We start from the raw sequence: 20,835 nt of genomic DNA, 5'->3' as shown, positions 1-20,835 counted from the left end.
CACATAAATCTAATAAATTTAATTTTTATTTGCAATCAGGAGGTGATGCCAGCATAAATGTTATGGAACTCTTTATCAATCTAATTCTTTAATATTTATGATGGGTCTTCATTTCACATATGTAAAAATACATAACACACACTAATAATAACAATAAAGCTCTTACATGATTGTAGGTAGTAGTACTGATAGAAAGATATTTCTATTGTAATGAGCAAAAATATTTGCAAATTTATGCCTTCCTGATCTTTAAGTGGCCCTGAAAAACCAAGACGGTGTAATGAACAATATCAGGAAAAGCATATATTGCTACTCCCCAAAGAGACAACCTGTTGAGTTGGAGACAGGCACAACAAAAAGACTATTACATATCACAGCTTTTGGCCTAAGCTGGTCGGAGCTGGCGGTGGTAGGGGTCATGTGTGCACAAAGTGTGCTTGCTTGTGTGTGTATGTGTGTGTGTGTGTGTGTGTGAGAGAGAGAGAGAGAGAGAGAGAGAGAGAGAGAGATTGTGTGTTCTTTGTTGAAGAAGCTTTGGCTGAAAGCTATGATGTGTAGAAGTCTTTTCATTGTGCCTGTCTGCAACTCAACGGGTCATTTTTATAGTGAGTAGCAATCTATCCTTTTCCTAATACTGTTGATATTCCAACCTGGGGTTACCACAGTTTGATTTTTGCTAAACACTGTAATGATTAATGCAAAGTTCTTTTTGTTATTACAAATGTTTTTGTATCACGACATTTACAACAAGAGAGTTACAGGTGGATGGGATGGAAATGATGTAGCACTTGGTCAAACAACTGATTCCAATAACTGGACTTGTGACTACTTTGTTTGGTCTGGTTCACATAAAAGAAATTCTATTACATGGCTGTGTATTGCATCAACCATGTAAAAAGGCTTCAAATCTCCCAATCATCATGATAACATTGTAACAATGTCATTCTTATACTCATGAGAAAATAATATGCAAAACTAATAAAGGCACTCACTATTAAAGTTACCTAAAACTAACAGAGCGGAGACAAACATACAGAGAGGGGCAGAGATATAGAAATGCTACTGGTATAAAATGGAATGTTTAACAACTCAGAATTTAATCTTCTTCTCTATTTCCCAGCAAATGTTTCTTTTTGTCCATGGTTTATAAGGTGATTAACTCACAGCTTGCCAACAGTGTTGCAAAAATATTTTTAGGGGTTTAATTTTGTTAGATTTCAATGAAAACCAGGTATAAATCTAACAGCTGATGATAACATGAAGTAAACAAAGAAAAAACAAGGTCAGGTAGGAAGTCAATAATAAGGTGAGTTATACGTGTGTTTGTATTTACAATGGGAATATGGTGTAAATCTTCAATACATATCTATATGTGTTTCCTAAGATAATTATAGTACTAGAATGTTATGAACACACAGAAAAACAGTGGTGGTAGTAACTAAAATGTTACTGGGGCAAGAATGCTAGCAGGGTAACAATCCTTGTCATAAAAGTAACAAGTGATCTTGTGTAATTTTTGTATCAGGTGGAGGATGTGTGCTGAAGTAAACAAGGAATAACAAATGAGGTTACAAAAAATAAGTACAATGTTGAATAAATGACCACCATAAGGAACAAGAAATATGAGCAGTGTCATTAAAAGGGGTGGTAGTAACAAATTTATTAGCTCAACCACAATGGATCCAATTGCTAGCCAGAAAACTGGAATAAATATGCTTAAAAATTACTGCTAACTTTGAAAATTGTGTTATGCAATATAGGAAACATCTCAGAAAACCACTTTGGGACACTTTAGTAATACACTTAAGAACAATGATACCAAAACTGGCAACATTTGAGTGAACCTACATGTCTGATGGAAAACTTCACAAAGTACATTCGCACATCTAATAAGGAGCCAGATATTAAATTATTTCATCGTAAAAAACCATTTTAGATCTCACTGCAATGATAAAGTATCACACGTAAACAAACTCAAAATATTCTGTTTCGTCTGCATTTCATGGATTAGGTGGCTGCCCATTTTCTGTTCAACATACTATCACTGTATTTAACAGAAAGTGATTCCATTGCATCATAAAATTATCCCACTACATCATTTGAGAGATAATATGTAAAAGTTGTTATATAGTATATCCAGTTGGCTTCCAATGCTGCACAGTTTAACTGATTTAAGACTTTAATACTTGGAAATTATCAAATCTCGTTCAGTGAGTAACATAAAGGTTTAAGCAAGTACAAAGACAAGCATATATGAAATGAAATGTTTTCACATACAAGAATGCAGGCACACTTGTACATTATTTGTACTCCTCACGTTACACAATATAAGCTACAGCGAAAAAGTCTACGGGCATTTCCGTTCCACCTGCCCTTTGCCACCTTCTTCATATTCCTGTGCTGACATCCACATCTGCTGGAATGTACCAATAGAAGCAAGAATTGAGCCTCCAATCCAAGCTCCAAAACGCCGTTCAGCAGTACCACTTGCTGTAATCATTTTTAGGCGCATGCTAGAAGGAATGCGAAGTGAAAGATCACGGTTCAGTCTTTCTGAGAAACCCTGTAGGAATAATTTCAATGTCAGAATACACGAAGAACTTTTATCACACTATTTCATTTCTAAGACTAGAAAATTATCATACTTTCACAAATATAATTCACACACAAGGTCCACAGGTGTGCTCACACATGCTTGCGAATGCACATCCCCACCCAGCGATCTCGAGAAAGCTTTGATGCACATTTGACGTGGAATGATTTCAGCATTCTGATGAATTACTCACTCGTTATTTTAAGATTTATGTGACACAAGACAGTGGGAAATAAACTAACCACTCTCTGTTTTACATATAAAACATAAGAGGGCAACAGAATCTACGAATTTGAAATCTAGGAACAAGCAGCAAAAATTACATTACATGGTGTACTCAAAATTAATATAACTTATCAATAAATAAGGCACGATTTTCTTATTAAAGTAATGAAACGTAGATGATAGCTGTTCAATGTTGGGTCATTATTTCCTCAAATAGTTACATCATTTGCAGTCTGACAATACTACTTGTACTGAACTTTACTAACAATCAATTCATAGCTCCATGTTTCAATAACAAAGTTGCAACATGACTGGCTCCCTCCATTCAACAGCATTCTTTTTATGAAACCACTGCATGTTCACTAACATTGCCTGTAACCTTAGCTGAAGACAAAAAGAGTGAACCAAAAGAAAGATTAACGAAACATTTTTTACATTAAATACTGTGTGTGTGTTTTGTCTTTAATGATACTATTGTCACTTCACCATATCCAACTCTATATAGCGCATAAATATGTAATAAAGGAACAACATGATCTTTACACATAGAATACTCTACCTGCAGAAGCGAATTTCCACCAGTTACAACCACACTTCCATATAATGCAGGCCTTACATCGACATCACACATTCCCATGCTTGTTGTAACAATGTGGGCAACTCCTAACATGGTGTGGCCAACCAAGCCACCCCTAGTTTGTACGACACTTGGATCAAACAATGCTTCTGGGATGCGAAATCTTTCTCCACCAAAATCCTGAAAACGATAAATGAAAGCACAGCACATTATAATCATACGGTATGTACCTATCAACTTTTTTCCTACTATGGGCTGGAAGTTTTTTTTAAAATAATATTTTACTGTGGTAGTTATTGAAGGCTTCACAAACTGCTCTTCTGGCAGTGAAACATGGTCAATTAACATCTCCCTGTCAGTTGTTTTATACTTTTCTTTGTACTTACTTGACAACAGGATTCAAGCAGCTTCTGGATGCTGTTTGTATACTAAGGGGTTCTCTACCACCCTTAAGTCTTCTACAGGACACATATTTTTCTAGAGCTTGATTGTCTATTTACTTGGAGAGAACATGAAAATTTTTGACAACATACGCATTTGTATTGGAAATACAGATTACACTCTCAATTGGAATTACCGCTGGTAGCGATCACATGTGCATGAGGTGTGCTTGCTTGTGAGAATGTATGTGTATTTTCTTTGCGGAAGAAGATTGGCTGAAAGCTATAATGTGTAACAAGCCTTTTGGTTGTGCCTGTCTGCAACTCAACGGGTCATTTTTATGGTGAATAGCAATCTGACCTTTTCCTAATATTGTTGATACATAAACATTTAAAAGCAATGATGCTGTTGTGTACAGAAATGTGTAACTGCTGGATGATCATAAGAAATTACAGAAAACCTTGGCCAAAATTTCCACTTGGTGTAATGAATGGAAGCTCTCTTTAAACACAGATAAATGGAAGACAATGTTTGTTACAGAGAGAAAGAACCTGATAGTGTCCAATTAACAGATTCATGGTGAACAATTTTGAGTGTATCATTTTATATACGTATTTGGTAGCAATACTAAGAAGCAATATTAAATGGCAAGAAATAATATTAAATGTCACCATCATGTAAAATCAGTATTAGTGACAGCAAATCGAAGACTCAGATATGAGAATTGCGCACAAGACACGACTGTGACCAATAGTACAGTATTGTTCCAGTGCTTGTAGCATAGACAAAACAACAGATATTGAACAAATTCAGAAACACATGCTAGGATTGTAACAGATTGGTCAGCCTACATGAAAGTATACAGAAATGCTTGGCGAACTTAAATGGTAATCCTTGAAAAAAAGATGACATAATTGTCACAAAATGCTGCTGGGTAAATTTAGACAGGCTGTATTTTGGGGGGGGGGGGGGGGGGGAAAGAAAAACTGGAGAATCATTATGCTGCCTCCAATGTAGCTCTCATGTAGGGACTATGACAATAAGATAAGAGGCACTGTTATGTGCACCGACAGTAATTTTTCCCTTGCCCAATATACACATTGAAAAGGAAAGACAATCGCTAATATGTAAATGCATTTTACAGTAGCTCACAGAATATAAATGCAGATGAAGATACAGAACTTTTGCATATCTCTTCTATATGTTCACCATCTGAATAAAGTACTTTTTAAAGTACTTTTAGCTCCTGTTTGAGAGATATCATTTCCTCTCTATCTGATATACAGAACATGTACACTTTTTGATTTGTTTTTGTAGCCGTTTTTACGAGGTAATCACTGTTCAAGTTATGCCTCGGTTGACTTAAGTTTCATGCCCACTGCTATGGATATGTCAAAATTCATCCAATGCAAGGAGGAAGGGAGGGAGGGAGGGAGGCAGACAGCGAGGGGGGGGAGGAAGGGGGAAAGGGAGAGGGGGAGTTAGTTAGAGAGAGAGAGAGAGAGAGAGAGAGAGAGAGAGAGAGAGAGAGAGAGAGAGAGAGAGAGAGGAACACAGCAATACGGAAGCCTGCAGGGTCTGAGGTCTAGTTACATATGGAGGGAGATGAGAGCAACCATGTTCCATATTGTCAATAATTACAACATGTTGCTGCTAAGAATAATAAATAAAATTGTATGGCCCCTTCACAGTCTTTAGAAACACAGTTATATGGCCATTAAATCCACAGAGGTAGAAATTGATGCTGCATGTGAGATTGTTTGGGCACGACTCAGTATCAGGGATGGGCACAAAATGATAATTGGATCCTTCTACCACCCACCCGACTCATCCGCTGATGTAATTGAAAACTTCAGTTCACTTACACATAATTTCCCGTACTGTAATCATTGGTGGAGACTTTAATCATCCAATGATGAATTGGCAAAATTACAGTTTTGTTAGTGGTAGGCAGAGACATGCTGCGAAACTTGACTAAATACATTCTCTGAAAGCTACCTAGAACAGATGGTTAGGAACCTCACTCATCATGTAAGTATATTGGACCTAAGTGCAACAAATCGACCTGACCTCTCTGAGAATTTTCATATCTAAACTGGTATCAGTGATCATGACACTGTTGTGGCACCAATGATTATCAAAGTATGAAGGACAACTAAAACAAGCAGAAAGATATATTTTTTCTGCAAATTAGATAAAAAAATCAGTAGTGTAATATTTCAATGAGGAACTTGAAACTTTTAGCACAGGAAAGGAGCATGTGGAGGAACTCTGGCTTATGTTTAAAAGAATAGTTGATCATGCACTGGCTAGAGATGTACCCAATAGGACACTTCACAATGGGAGGGAACCTCCATGGTATACAGTCTTGGTAAAGAAACTTGTAAAGAAACCGAGATTACAGCATAATAAATGTAAAATAAAGTGTAAAGGGCTGTAGATAAAGATATGCTGAATGAAATGCATTTCGCTGTCAAGAGAGCAATGCACGATGACTTCAATGACATCATAGCAGAATACTGTCAAGTGATCTTTCACAGAACCGAAGGAAATTCTGGTCATCTGTATCGGCTGTTAGTTCACCAAAGTTAGTGTCCAGATCCTAGTGAATGAGACAGGAACTGAAATTGAGAACAGCAAAGCAAAACCTGAAATGTTTAATTTTGTTTTCAAATGTTCCTTTACAAAGCAAAAGCCAGAAGAATTGGCCCAATTAAATCCTCGTACCACTGAAAAGATGAATGTCGTAAGTATCAGTGTCAGTGGCGTTGAGAAACAGCTGAAATCATTAAAATTGAACAAATCTCCAGAGTCCTACGGAATCCCTGTTAGATTTTAAACTGAATTTGTGGCTTAGTTAGGCCCTATTCTAACTATAATCTATCATAGATTCTCAAACAAAAATCTATGCCCAGTTCTTAGAAAAAGCCACAGGTCACATCCATCTACATGAAGGGTAATAGAAGTGATACACAAAACTACCGTTCATATCTTTGACATTGATTTGTTGTAGAATCTTAGAACATGTTTTGGGCTCAAACATAACAGATATCTCGAACAGAATGGCCTCAATGCCAACAAGCATGGATTTCAAAAACATCAATCATGTGATACCCAACTCGCACTTTTCTCATGACATAGTGAAAGCTTTGGATCACGGCAATCAGGAACGTGCTATATTTCTTGATTTCTAAAAAAACATTTGACGCAGTACCACACCTATGCTTATTGTCAAAAGTATGATCATACAGGATATCAAGTGAAATTTCTGACTGGATTGAGGACTTTCTGGTAGAGAGGATCCAGCATGTTATCTTGGCTGGAGACTCATCGCCAGCTGTAGGAGTAACTTCAGGTGTGTGTTGGGATCCTTACTATTCATGTTGTTTATTAATGAGTTCCAGACAATATTAATAGTAAATTCAGGCTTTTTGCAGAGGATGCAGTTACCTATAATCAAATACATTTGGGAAGAAGCTGCACAAATATTCAGTCAGATCTTGACAAGATTTCAAAGAGGTGCAGAGATTGGCAACTTGCTTTAAATGTTCAGAAATGTAAAATTTGCACCTCAGAAAATGAAAAAAATTTAAAAAATGGTCATATGACTGTAATGTAGTTGAGTTACATTTGGAATTGGCCAACTCATACAAATACCTGGATGTAGCACTTTGCAGGGATATGAAATGGAATGATCACATAGGTTTAGTTGTGGGTAAAGCAGGCGGTAGACCCGGTCTCTTGGAAGAATACTGGGTATGTGCATTCAATCTACAAAGGATATTGCTTACAAATCCACACAACCCTTCCTAGAATATTGCTCCCCATCCTAGAATATTGCTCAAGTGTGTGGAGCCAATACCTAACAGGGGATATTCAATATATACACAGAAGGGCAGCACGAACGGTCACAATCCATGGAAGTGTCACAGAACTGGAAGACACTTGTAGACGAGACGTAAACTATCCTGAAAAAGTCTGTTAACAAAGTATCAAGAACCGGCTTTAAATGATTACTCTAGGAATATACTACAACTCCCTACATATCTCTCACATAGGGATTGTGAAGATAAGATTAGAATAACTACTGGATGCACAGAGGCATTCAATCATTTTTCCAGCACTCCTTAAGTTAATGGACCAATGGGATGTACCCTCTGCCATGTACCTCACAGTAGTTTGCGGAGTGTAGATGTAGATCAAGTGTTCTCTCTTTTCCCTAGCATCTGTCCCATCTATTATGGGGTCCGCTTTTGCAGGTTTCGGCAAATTTTGTCTTGTTATTTATTTTTGTCAATGTAACCATAGGGAGGTAAGTTGTGAGTACCATTCCTTTGTCATTATCTAAACTATGTTCTGTGTGTTACTGTATTTTAATTGTTTGTCTATTGTATTCTCAGACAATAAATCTGGGAATCAGCTCAGCATTTGCCTAAATGAATGTGGGAAACTGCCTAAAAACCATACTCTGACTGGGTTGTGTACTAGCCCATGGTTGTTAATCTGCCACACGGTCTGACTAGCCTACCTGTCTCGCAAACGACGAAACTTCAGGGCAAGTTTATTATTGTCAAACTATTGGATGACCCCTAAGACATACAAACTGACTGAACATAATTCTAATACCCATGCCCGGACAGCATTTCCCTAAGGTAACTGGTGTGACAATATTTGCCAGTACAGTTAAGCTGCTTACAGTTCACAGAAATCTCCTGTTCTGCATTTGCTCCAAGCTGGTGTGGGGTGTTAACAGCTTTCCAATGGGAATGTGTGTAGTAAATCAGTTTAAGATAGTGTTTCATATTTAGTGGTTAACAGGATGATGAATAAAGTAACACAGTTTATCTTACTTGGTGTAAGCATAGTACATGCCCTTAACAAATTATATATGCCACTTATTAATTTTGGTGACTTGACAACATAATCTATAGAAGTGCTCCATCATTGCTACAGCACACATTTGATATTTTTTGACACATTCCACAGCCACAGATAATGCTTTATAATTTAATACGAATTTTCACCCCACAGTGGTGTGTGCACTGATTTGAAACTTTCTAGTAGATCAGTACTGTGTGCCAAACTGGGACTCGAACCTGGGACTTTTACCGCTCAAGGGCAAATGCTCTACTCTGTAAGCTATGCAAGCACGGCTCACAGCTTGCTCATACAGCTTTACTTCTGCCGGTACCTCTTCTCCTATGTTCCGAACTTCCTTTCTTCCAGTATTGTTAGCTCTGAGAAGTAAGCATGAGATTGACTTTTGGATGGTAGGAGAAGAGTTACTGGCATAAGTAAAGCCGTGAGGGTGAGTTACAAATTATGATTGGATAGCTGTCAGTAGAACAATAGCCTCTGAAAGATTAAGATCTCAGTTTCAAGTCCTGGTTAGGAACATAGTTTTGATTTGCCAGAAAGTTGAACTATCCATCATGATGAGAGCAATGGTACAAAGTTTGTGTACTAATTAATAAGCACCAGTGAGCACAGCAGCATTTGAAGATTATAAGAATGATATATCAAAACTAAAGTATTAATTTAAAATAAATTTAATGTACTACCTCCAGAGAATTGGCAACACTACTAACAACTTTCAAATATTATAAATATTTTTTCTTACCTGATGGTACCCATCTGGGAACTCATAGTGAACAGCTGGTATAGAAGATACAGTTTTCTCATCATATGGAGATTCCGACACTTGCAATACACTAGCTTGAAAATCCTGGACAACTTTTTTTGTCATGTAATTATGCCATGAAGGCGTTACTTCTGGTAGGCTTCGTTTTTTTACCCAGCGTGCCTTCTCCCTTTCTTTGACAACCTCTTTGGAGCCAATCATATATGGAGGGACAATTTCTATGCCACTTTCCTGTAAGAAAATTGATAAATATAATATGGGAAATAGCTCAGTTTAGAACCTTAGGAATACACATATCAATTAAAATTTACAGACTTTTTTATAGTTATAAAAGTTGAAATAATGTTGCAATAATCGCAGACAATATGTCGCTATACATCTATGACTGCAAGTCAGATTATAAGAGAGTTACATTAAAACATTGTCCAAAATATGTAATCATGAATGCTTTGAAGTGAAAGACACACATAGGCTATTTGAAAAAGTAACAAAACTGGAATGTCTTCATAAGATAACTTTTGTGAATGAGAAGATGGTTACCACTAGCTTCCATACATACTCTGCAGCAACATGCTATACAATCCATAAAGTGGAACAATAGCTCTATTATCTGCCAATCCCATTCCAGCAAAAGAGCTGTACAGAGCTCTTGGATGAGGGTTTGGCACAAGCTGGTGTGACATAACAACACCGACAAAAAAATAAATGTTTACTGTGGTTTAATGGCAGTGTCTTTGGCCACTAATAAAAAGTTCTTGTATTCTGGGTTCACTAATCCCAACCACTGATACAATTTCAAACAGAAAAGAATATCTGTAGCAGGTGAAGACTTCTGGTACAAGGAGTCATCCACATTATGGTAAAGGCCTTGTCAAAAGGTGGAGGAGTGAGAGGTTCAAGGAAGCTGCTTGCCTTCAGGCAGGAAACAAAAGGTGGAATAATCAGCAACGATTAACGGCATAATCATGCAGAAGGCAATGGAAACTGGTGCACTAGAATCTAATATGTTTTGAAGAGAAAATGTGGTCAGTAATAGAAAAATAGTGATCTAATGTTGGCCTCACATAGAAAAAGAGTCCAGATTAGTTTCCTGTTATGATCTAAAGGAGAGATTGCCAAGACAGAGGTGGTGTAAAAAAAAAAAGGGATCGTAATGCAGTCCCTCCTTTCAATCATCACAAGAATGCTGAAATGGCATATGGTGAAATATATGACCACGGAATGCAAAAGCAGCTACAGTTGCTTAGCAGTGGAATATTCTGAGCCAGATGAGATACCGGTATCTGTAAGATTCTACAGAAAATATGTGAAAGAACTTGCTCCTCCTAGTTTATTATAGGGCACTGTAGCAAAAGAGAAAAGGTCGCTGGACCTGATGGGATACCAGTTCGATTTTACACAGAGTACGCGAAGGGACTCCCCCCCCCCCCCCCTTCTTGCAGCGGGGTATCGTAGGTCTCTAGAAGAGTGTAGCATTCCAAAAAAATTGGAAAAGGGCACAGGTAATCCCAGTTTTCAAGAAGGGACATCGAACAGATGTGCAGAACTATAGACCTATATCTGTAATGTCAATCACTTGTAGAATTTTGGAACACGTACTATGTTTGAGTATAATGACTTTTCTGGCGACTAGAAATCTACTCTGTAGGAATCAGCATGGATTTAGAAGAAGATGATCGTGTGAAACCCATCTCGTGCTATTCGTCCACGAGACTCAGAGGGCCATAGACACAGGTTCCCAGGTAGATGCTGTGTTTCTTGACTTCTGCAAGGCGTTTGATACAGTTCCCCACAGTTGTTTAATGAACAAAGTAAGAGCATGTGGAATATCACACCAAATTGTGATTGGATTGAAGAGTTCCTAGATAACAAAACGCACCATGTCATTCTCAATGGAGAGAAGTCTTCTGAAGTAAGAGTGATTTCAGGTGTGCAGCAGTGGAGTGTCATAGGACCGTTGCTATTCACAATATATATAAATGACCTTGTGTATAACATCGGGAGTTCACTGAGGCTTTTTGAGAATGATGCTGTAGTATATCGAGCGGTTGTAACAATGGAAAATTGTACTGAAATGCAGGAGCCTCTGCAACGAATTGACGCAAGGTGCAGGGAATGGCAATTGAATCTCAATGTAGACAAGTGTAATGTGCTGTGAATACATAGAAAGAAAGCTCCTTTATCATTTAGCTACAATATAGCAGGTCAGCAACTGGAAGCACTTAATTCAATAAATTATCTGGGAGTAGAAATTTGGATTTATTTAAAATGGAATGACCATATAAAATTGTCAGTAAAGCAGATGCCAGACTGAGGTTCATTGGAAGAATCCTAAGGAAATGCAGTCCGAAAACAAAGGAAGTAGGTTACAGTACACTTGTTTGCTCACTGAATACTGCTCACTGGTGTTGGATCCGTACCTGATAGTTGATAGAAGATACAGAATCATTTAGTAATTGCGAAAGTGTTACAGAGATGACAGATAAACTCCAGTGGAAGACTATGCAAGAGAGACGCTCAGTAGCTCGGTACGGGCTTTTGTTGAAGTTTCGAAAACATACCTTTGCCAAGGAGTCAAGCAGTATATTGCTCCCTCCTATGTCTATCTCACAAAGAGTACATAAGGATAAAATCAGAGAGATTAGAGCCCACACAGAGGCATAGCGACACTCTTTCTTTCCATGAACAATATGAGACTGGAATAGAAGGGAGAACCGATAGAGGTACTCAAAGTACCCTCTGCCACACACTGTCAGGTGGCTCGCAGAGTATGGATGTAGATGTAGAAAGGTACCCAGCAACTGGAAGTAAGGTGCTGTCATTCCTGTTTTCAAGAAGGGTCTTAGGAAAGATGCAAATAATTATAAGTCTTAATCACTGATATCGATCTGTTGTAGAAATATACAGCATGTTTTATACTCTTGTATTATGAGGATCAATGAATAGTGCAAGGACTGGCAGTTTGCCCTAAATAAATAAATCTAAAATATTTCAAATACACAGGAGAACTCCACTATTGTATAATTATACTATTGATGACACATTGCTCGAAATAGTAACCACCATAAAGTATCTATTAGTAACCATCCCTTTGTGACCTTGAATGGAAGGACCATATACAGGCAATAGGAATAGCAAATGCCTGGCTGAGAATCTTAGGAAGAATCTTATGGAAATATAATTCAATGAAAGAAGTTAGACAAATTCTTGAGTATTGCACATCAGTCTGGGACCTTTACCAGGTTGGGTTAATAGAAGAAAGTTAAACAAAATCTAATGAAGAGAGGTGAATTTTGTCATGGGATCATTTAGTAGGTGTAAGAGCATTATGGAGATGTCCAAACTCCAGTGACAAACTACAAGGTAGGTATTGTGCATCAAAGAAAGGTTTACTACTGAAATTTAGTGACAATATGTTCTGGGAATAGTCAGACAAATATGTCTGATGAAATGACCACAACAAGAAAATTTGAGAAATTAGAGCTTATACAGAGGTTTACTGACAATCATAATCCTACATACCATTTGTGAATGGAACAAGAAAGGGGGAGGCGGTGGGAAGCACACTGCCAGGTGGCCTGAGGAGTACAGATATACACATAGATGAATGGGGAAGTAGGGTAAGGAATGAGTCATTGTGAACAGTTCAGTGAAAGGATTATTCTCATCAGAATCAACATAAAACCTAAGTCAACAGATAAGTTCAGATATATAGGCGCTGATGTCACAAATACAAGATGAAGAGACAGAAAGTACAGGGTTATTATAAGAGACTGAAGCGATTTCGTAAATTCACTGCCGCTACACTGGCTGACATACTGTCACAAAACTCAGAACTCATTTCGAAAAACTCAAAAAGTTACGTGTTGCTGCAGCCACATTTCATATTTCTGCCGTGAGATTGCTGCAGTGAGCAAGTAGCCAAAATGGTAACAGGCACCAAAAAAGCTGTAACAGTGTGTGGGGATAAGTGCAAGATTTGGTGTTTATTCCCCCACTAATAAACCTGCAGGAAATGCAAGCTTGGATCAATAGTGCTTCTGAGCTGGCCGATAGGGACAGGCTGCACTGAACCTGGGCAGAACTTGATTACTGGCATGATATCTGCAGAATCAGGAGAGGGCCGGGGGCAAGGGCACATATGGTGTGTGCAAAAGCCCTATGACAATACGTCAACCAATGTGGCTACAGTAATTCTGTGAAATAGCTTCAATCGTTTCTATTAACCTTGTATATGGGACAGCGTGTGGGGAGCTCAGTGTGTCAAACTGGAAATGAAAATCTAAAAATCACAGTGACTGAAAAGGTAAGTAGAGATAGAAACATAAGATAAGAGTGAAGGGAGAAAATGAACTTGGTAGTAGTGGAGTTCTGCAACAACTTTCGCCTAGTAATACCAAATATACTTTTCAATAATCATAAGAAACCAAGGTATTCTTGAAAAAGAAAAAAAAATATAGAATCTGGAATCCGATTACAGTTCAGAGAAGCTGGTGGTGGAGGGATGGATACAGATGGCCTGGGCTGTGAAGTGGCCACTGAAACTGAGTATGTTATGCTCAGCTGCATGATGTGCCACCAGGTGGTCAACTTTGTTCTTGGAAACAGTTTGGGGTTGGCCATTCATCATGGTGGACAGCTGATTGGTATTCAAACTGGCATAAAAAGCTGTGCTGTGTTTGCAGCTGAGCTGGTATATGACAGAGCTGATTGCAGAGGTGGCCCAGCATCTGATGCAATAGGAGAAAAGCCTGTGACTGGACTTGAGTATGAATTGCTGGGTGGATGGATTGGGCAGATCTTGCACCCGGGTCTTCCACAGGGATATGACCTTACGGCAGTGCATTGGGAGTCACATGTGGTTGGACTTGGATAAGGTGTAGATTGGGTGGGCAATGTAACACTACTTTAGGAAGGGTAGGACGGATCTTTGGTACGATGTCCCTCATTTCAGGGTATGATAACAGATAATCAAAGCCCTGTTGAAGGAAATGGTTCAATCGTTCCAGTCCAAGGTGATATTCTGCGACGAGGAGGGAGATTATTTGTAGCTGACTCTAGTGGATGGTGGGAGGATTGGAAGTGTATGAGGATATGGCAGGGGAAATCTGACTGCAGACTACGCATCTGGGGTAGTGCCCATCTGTGAAGGCCTTCACGAGAGCTTCAGCATACTGGGAAAGGGAGTTCTTGTCACTGCAGATATGTCATCTACAGGCAGCCATGCTGTATGGGAGGGATTTCTTTTATGTTGAAGGGAGAGCAGCTGTCAAAAGGCGTGCTGTTGGTGGTTATTGGGTTTAATGTAGACAGAGGTGTGGATGGAGCAGTCAGAGAAGTGGAAGTCAGTATCCAGGAATGTGGAACTTTGGGTTGAGATGACCAGGTGAAGCAGATGGGAGAGAAGGAGTTGAGGTTGTGAAGATAGTCCATTAACAGGTTGGCATAGGAGGGTGCCATGTGGGTGCCCATGGGTGGGCCATGGATTTGTTTGTATACAACCCTTCAAGGAAAAGTAAATGTGTGTCAGGATGTAGCTGATAATGCGTATAAGTAATGAGATAGTGTGTTTAGAGGCTAAAGAACATTGGGAGTAATAGTTTTCGATAGTAGCAAGGCCGTGTGCATGAAGATGCTGGTGTACATGGAGATGGCATCAACAGACACACGTAGGCACCCAGAAAGTAAAGGATGGAGAGTCTGTGCATGATGTTGGGAGATTAGGTTTCAAGCAGTTGGCGAGAAATGTTGGTCAGTAAGACCAGAAATTCTTTCAGTGATAGCAAAACAGCCAGCCTGCATTTTCAGTGTGTATTTGTAGTCTAAATTGTGACAGTATTACTCTGAAAGCTATAAAGTTTTCTTTCTTTTTTGTGTGTGCCTGTCAATGACTCAATGCTTCTGCTTTTTGCGTGTAGTCTGCTTTACTCCTGAAGTATTTACATTTCACCAGGCCTTTCCTACAGAAGTATGTATGGCATGTGTTTTTATATGCATAATTGAATGTTTCTTGTACATAAAAATTAGCATTGCATCTTTTAAATGAATTTTTGGGTTATGTTGTTAGTAATTATGCTCTGTCATGATTGTTAAGTAGCATGGAGTTTGTTCTACCTACACTGGTGAGAAAATATTTTTCTTGTTATTTTTGTCTGTTTGTGTGTGTAACGAGTGACATCAATGTCACCAAACGGTTTAATTGGGATAGTGGCAACCAAATGGTTACTGAAATTACTGTGTGGAAACTATGAGACTGGAGATATGATTTTGGACCTTTAGAAGAATATCATCCATATAAATCTGAATATAGCCATGATAAATAAATGGAAGAATGACTGCCCAGTCATCGTGAAAATTCTACCATCCAAGCTGCTAACCAGAATTATATACAGAAAATGGAAAAGAAACATGTGGATATGTTAGCTAATAACCAGTTTAGTTTTATTAAAGACAAAAGAACCAGAGAAGGATTTCTGACTTTGCACTTGATAACAGGGGCCAGAAAAATCAACACACCTTAATAAGCTTTGTCGACATGGAAAACATGTCAACAATTTAAATTAGTGCACAAGATTTGATAATATGACAAAAAAGAGATAAACTATAGAGAAAGACATGTAATATTGAATATATACAACAACAAATTGAGAGGATTTGTTGTCCTACAAAAGGTGTTTGATAATATACAGTGCTCAAATTAAAGAGGGTGTAACACATGGATACAGCCTTTCTCCTTTGCTTTTAAACCCGTATATTCTAGAAGCAATGAAGGAAATAAAAAGGTGCAGGAGTGGAATTAAAATTAAAGGCAAAAGGATATCAACTACACAATTTACTGATTGCAAATGTATTCTCTATGAAGGTAAAATTACTGGACTTGTTGAATGGGATTATCAGTCCACTGAGCACAGAGTTTGGATTATGAGTAAACCGAAGAATGACAAAAGTAAAGGAGAATATTTGTTGAATGGGATTAACAGTCCATTGGACACAAAATGTAGATTGTGAGTAAACCAAAGAATGACAAAATTAATGGAGAGTTGCAGAAATGAGATAGCTACAAGCATAGCATCAGTATGAGGACCACTTAAAAGACAAAGTAAAGTAATTCTGCAACAATGCATGCAAAATAAGGCACGATGGATGAAGCAAACAGGTCACAATACATATACTACGACAAGCAAAGAGAGCACATCTTGTCAAAGAAATCTGTATCAAACATAAGCCTCAATTTGGGGAATAAATTTCAGAGAGTACACATTTGGAGCACAGCATTTTACGGAAGTGAGTCATGGACTATGGGAAAATAAAAAAAGAAGGGAATCAAGATGTGCTTCTACAGAACGATGCCGAGATGTAAGTGGATTGAGAGGCTAAGAAGTAAAGAGATTCTCTGCAGAATGGGTGTAAACAAGAATATGTGGAAAATACTAACTAGAATACATAATGGGATGACAGGAAATTACCGTGGCACCAGAGGGAGCTATAGAGGGCAGCCATTATAGAGGAGAACTGAGATTGGTACATACACAACAAAAAATTCAGGATGCTGAATGCGGAGTGCTATTCTGAGATGAAGAATTGGCCCAGGAGAGTACACAATGCCAAATCCAAATCACACTGATGAAACTACTCCTATTTATAGGGTTCATATCCACAGGTCTTGCTGGTAAGTACCTATGTGCAGTGAATGCTTTCTACATCTACATCAATTCTCCAAACCACTGTGACGTACACGTCAAGAGTGTACTTTCAATTGTAACAACCATTATGGTTTCTAACCATTCCATTTGCATATGAAGAAGCTCCATTAATGCCTCTGTGCATGTTGTAATTAGTCTGATCTTGTCTTTGCAGTCCATATGTGAGTGAAACCTAAAGGAATGTAGTACCTTCCTAGATTAACCACCTACTATTGGTGTTGAAGTGTAGGCCCTGTGTAGGCTTTTGTGGCTAATTGATGTCTGTATTAAGTATCTACCAAGTCAGAATTTGCAGCATGTTCATTATGCTCTTGTGTGAGTCAAGCAAACTTGTGACCATTCATGCTGCCCTTCTTTGCACAATGTGAACCAGAACTCCACCAACAAAATTTCAGAACTTGTTCATGGAATGTTTTCTTATGAGGAACCCATGATCTTTAGTGGCTCACAGTGGAGTAATTGAATTTAGCTTGATTTATTACCTCCATTTTGCTTTTTATCTTTATGCGCTGAAAATACTGCACACCAGTGAAAATGTCAATAGAATGTGTTGGTATCTTGTTTGGAAACAAAATTGTTCCCTTCACCCACAGTACTTGCTGTTGACAACTGTGAGGCTTTACTCTTCGCCTTCAAGTTTGCTTTCAGTATTGCTCGGTTCTGTCTCTGGTTACTCTCTGCAGCAGTGGTAGTTGTACATTAACAGTGGTAGAGTTAATGATGAACAGTTCGCCATACACAACTTGCATGCAGGTTCACTGAATGCTGAGCTGTCTTTGAGGCAATGGCAACCACTCTAAAGTATGTTTGCACCTGACGGTTGTTACATTACTCTTTGTCATATGTTACACAATTTTGTGACATTGTTACAGTAAAGATTGCTTCTCTGTTATGAAGGAGTTTTCACATTAAGTTACAAAAGGTACTTTTGGTGACTAACCTAATAAATCATAATTACATTATTACTCTGTAATGTGTCACCATAGATGTCCCATGTATCAAAACCTGGAAAAATATGCCAAGCAATCTCTAAAATTCCGTTGGTGGAGTTCACGTTTCCCAGTACAGTATACGTTCAACGTACCGTTATACTTGGGTCAAAATAACAGTGATAGATGGATACACACGAGAGGGGTCAATGTTGTTGGTTCATGTTTGTACGTAAGATGGGGATATGAAGATAGGCAACACTGTTGCTGCTATCTGAAAGGAGCAATCTCTTCTCTCTTGCAATGACATTAACATAGAATTAAAATGTTACACAGTGTCAAAAGTCGCCATAATTAAACAAGAAAATTGTTAACACAACCCACACACTTTATGAAGCAAACGTAATGACTGAAAAAAATATCAGTATCAAATATTAAGTGTAACACAAAGCAGTTAGGCCTACATGAAATGTTATCTGAACAAAAAAATTCTTTTACAAACGACACTTCTGAAGATCTTAATTTCAGCAAATAGTCAAGAAAGTGGAAACATTTACATACTACAGTCCATAAATTAAGACACTGATTGCTTCAGTGTTAGTATGCCTGATTATAATGTTGACCAAAATTGGAGACACTGCTACAAGATACCTAATTAAACAGTAATATCCATCTTATTATACATCCTGAACAATACGAGATATATGGCTCTAACAATGTACTTTTAAGGGTGCAATGCCTTGCCCAAAAAATTCCTAGTCTTAGCCCTATTAATTTAAAAAAAAAAATAAATAAAATAAAATAAAAAAAACAATCTCAGAGGAATTTGCTGGAAACAATGATACATACAAAGTAAAATGGCTCCAGCTTAGAATACATAAGTTGATAAATAATCGTAATAAACCATAGCAACACTGTGTACTACTCAGAAGCTATAAATTGGCAACTGGCCCAGTGTGGTGTGCAGGGAGCGCACAGTGTTTGCTGAAGGGACCTGGAGGAGGGGCGGGGAGGGGGGGGGGATCTCTGCCTCCATGTACTGTAAATACAGTGTAGGCAACACAAACTGGGTTTTGAGCATCCATGAAAATGGGAAATGTGGGCAGTTGTGAAGGTAACTATCAGTTAAAACAGTGCAAAAAGATAAAAACAACAACAGCACAATTCTCCAACAAAGCAGGCAGCGCCATCAATACCACCTAATAATGTACTGCAAAGTGGCAACAAACATCTGCAAAGCACTATGGTACGAAGCCTCAAGTTACAGTTCATACTTAATATAACAACCAAGATTATTGGAGGGTGGGGGGGGGGGGGGCATGGTCCAGCATTACACTCTAGCCAGATCAACATGGTGTATACTCAATAAAGAGAAGGATGAAAGTGGCACGTGAATTTGACACAACTGAGGGTACAAATTATTGACCTTTTTAGTTTACTCATTAATACAAACCCTCTATGTTTTTACTGCCTCTTATTACTAGCCACAGTGTTTAAAAGTGGAAATTTCTCAACATAAGGAGAGCTGCATCAAACCAGTCTCTGGACTGAAGACAACAACACATGTAAAAATGTGGTATAAACAAGTATATAAACACAACACAGAAAGTACCACTAGCGTTACACTTCTGCCTAGCAACATTGTCTTACAGTTAGCAATGAAACCCAAAATATGAAACATTATACCTGCAAAAAATTTTTACACTGCATACTAATATAATCTCCACCCAGAGGGGATTTTACAATAGCTTGAGTCAAGACAAAACCATCTTGCACTGGAACAGCAGAGGTGTGCGTTGCTCCACTGTCTATGACAATGCCCGTCGCTCTCCCATTGGCAAATGCAGCTAGCACTGCATTTTTCACCAGAAAAAATGCAGGCACGTTATACTTCTCAAACATTAATTCCGTCAGTCTTTCACGTTTTGCTCGCACGTTCCACGGTGCCTCTGACATTAATACTGGATGATATTCAGACTCTGACTGTATGCATTTTGCGTACGTATAATCCAGAACTTGCTCGAATAAATCCCAGTCATCGATCATACAATCTTTCATGTAAGTAGCAACTTCCATTCCGGGCCGAACAACATGTAAGTAGTTCGTATCGATGTAATATTTGTTTGTTGAAGTTATGTTTTGGGGATCGACTTTCTTGTCTTCTGTTTCCATCGGTTCTGTATTAACTGATGCTGTTTGATTCCCATCTTTCACTATACCGACAGCGGCTGGAATCTCTGCTTTCGGTGTATCTTCTTGTGCGTACCCAACACGGAGAGAATAATGACCAATATCAAAGACCAATGCTCCTATTTCATCGCCCCCATATAACATTCCTGAACTCATGGCGACAGTTGGAATAAAAACTGGGAATCGGAGAAGTTTCTCTTGGCGCGCTTTGCAGAATGACTATCGTAGATCTGTGAATAACCCTCCGTAAGATTCTATTTCCCGTCTTAGAAATTAGTTGTGTAGTACACAATGCAACATCATATTGACAACACTTCTCCACATTTCAAGAACTCACGTCCAATAACGCACTACACTTCACACGTTCAGTTTACTAATACATAGGTTAACAGTAACACAAACATCGTCCATCTCAATACACAAATCAAAGCCGTTACACAGACACTTCAGTCTACACACGCCCGCCTCTAATACCACATTCTCTTTCCCGATGAAGAGATGTTGTTTCGTGATCAGCACATGGATGGATCATTCTAACAATTATTTCCAAAAAAAAATACCTCTTTAATCGAAAATATGATTGTTAGTATCGATAG

At 38.3% G+C, this 20,835-nt stretch overlaps 1 protein-coding gene across 1 annotated transcript; it reads right to left on the bottom strand.

The window, feature by feature from the left end:
• Positions 1-1,645: 1,645 nt before the first annotated feature.
• On the bottom strand, positions 1,646-20,689 carry LOC126236309 (actin-like protein 6B). Its single transcript, XM_049945519.1, has 4 exons — positions 19,736-20,689; positions 9,397-9,648; positions 3,378-3,575; positions 1,646-2,563 (listed from the first exon to the last, which is right to left on the bottom strand). The coding sequence occupies exons 1-4, from the start codon at positions 20,393-20,395 to the stop codon at positions 2,348-2,350; spliced, it is 1,326 nt and encodes a 441-aa protein (XP_049801476.1). The 5' UTR covers positions 20,396-20,689; the 3' UTR covers positions 1,646-2,347.
• Positions 20,690-20,835: the final 146 nt, after the last annotated feature.

The sequence above is a fragment of the Schistocerca nitens genome, chromosome 2, assembly GCF_023898315.1.
Source record: "Schistocerca nitens isolate TAMUIC-IGC-003100 chromosome 2, iqSchNite1.1, whole genome shotgun sequence".
Classification (NCBI taxonomy): Eukaryota; Metazoa; Arthropoda; class Insecta; order Orthoptera; family Acrididae; genus Schistocerca; species Schistocerca nitens.
Note: the sequence above shows the minus strand (reverse complement) of the source record. Positions and strands in the feature narration are given on the sequence as shown.

Bases quoted from the DNA above. Each gene is read 5' to 3' on its own strand.
- LOC126236309 (XM_049945519.1), bottom strand. From the start codon at position 20,395: ATGAGTTCAGGAATGTTATATGGGGGCGATGAAATAGGAGCATTGGTC. The intron at 3,576-9,396 runs GTAAGAAAAAAT...TATCGTTTTCAG, and splicing joins TCCCAGATGGGTACCATCAG to GATTTTGGTGGAGAAAGATT. The intron at 2,564-3,377 runs GTAGAGTATTCT...TTATTCCTACAG, and splicing joins GTGGAAATTCGCTTCTGCAG to GGTTTCTCAGAAAGACTGAA.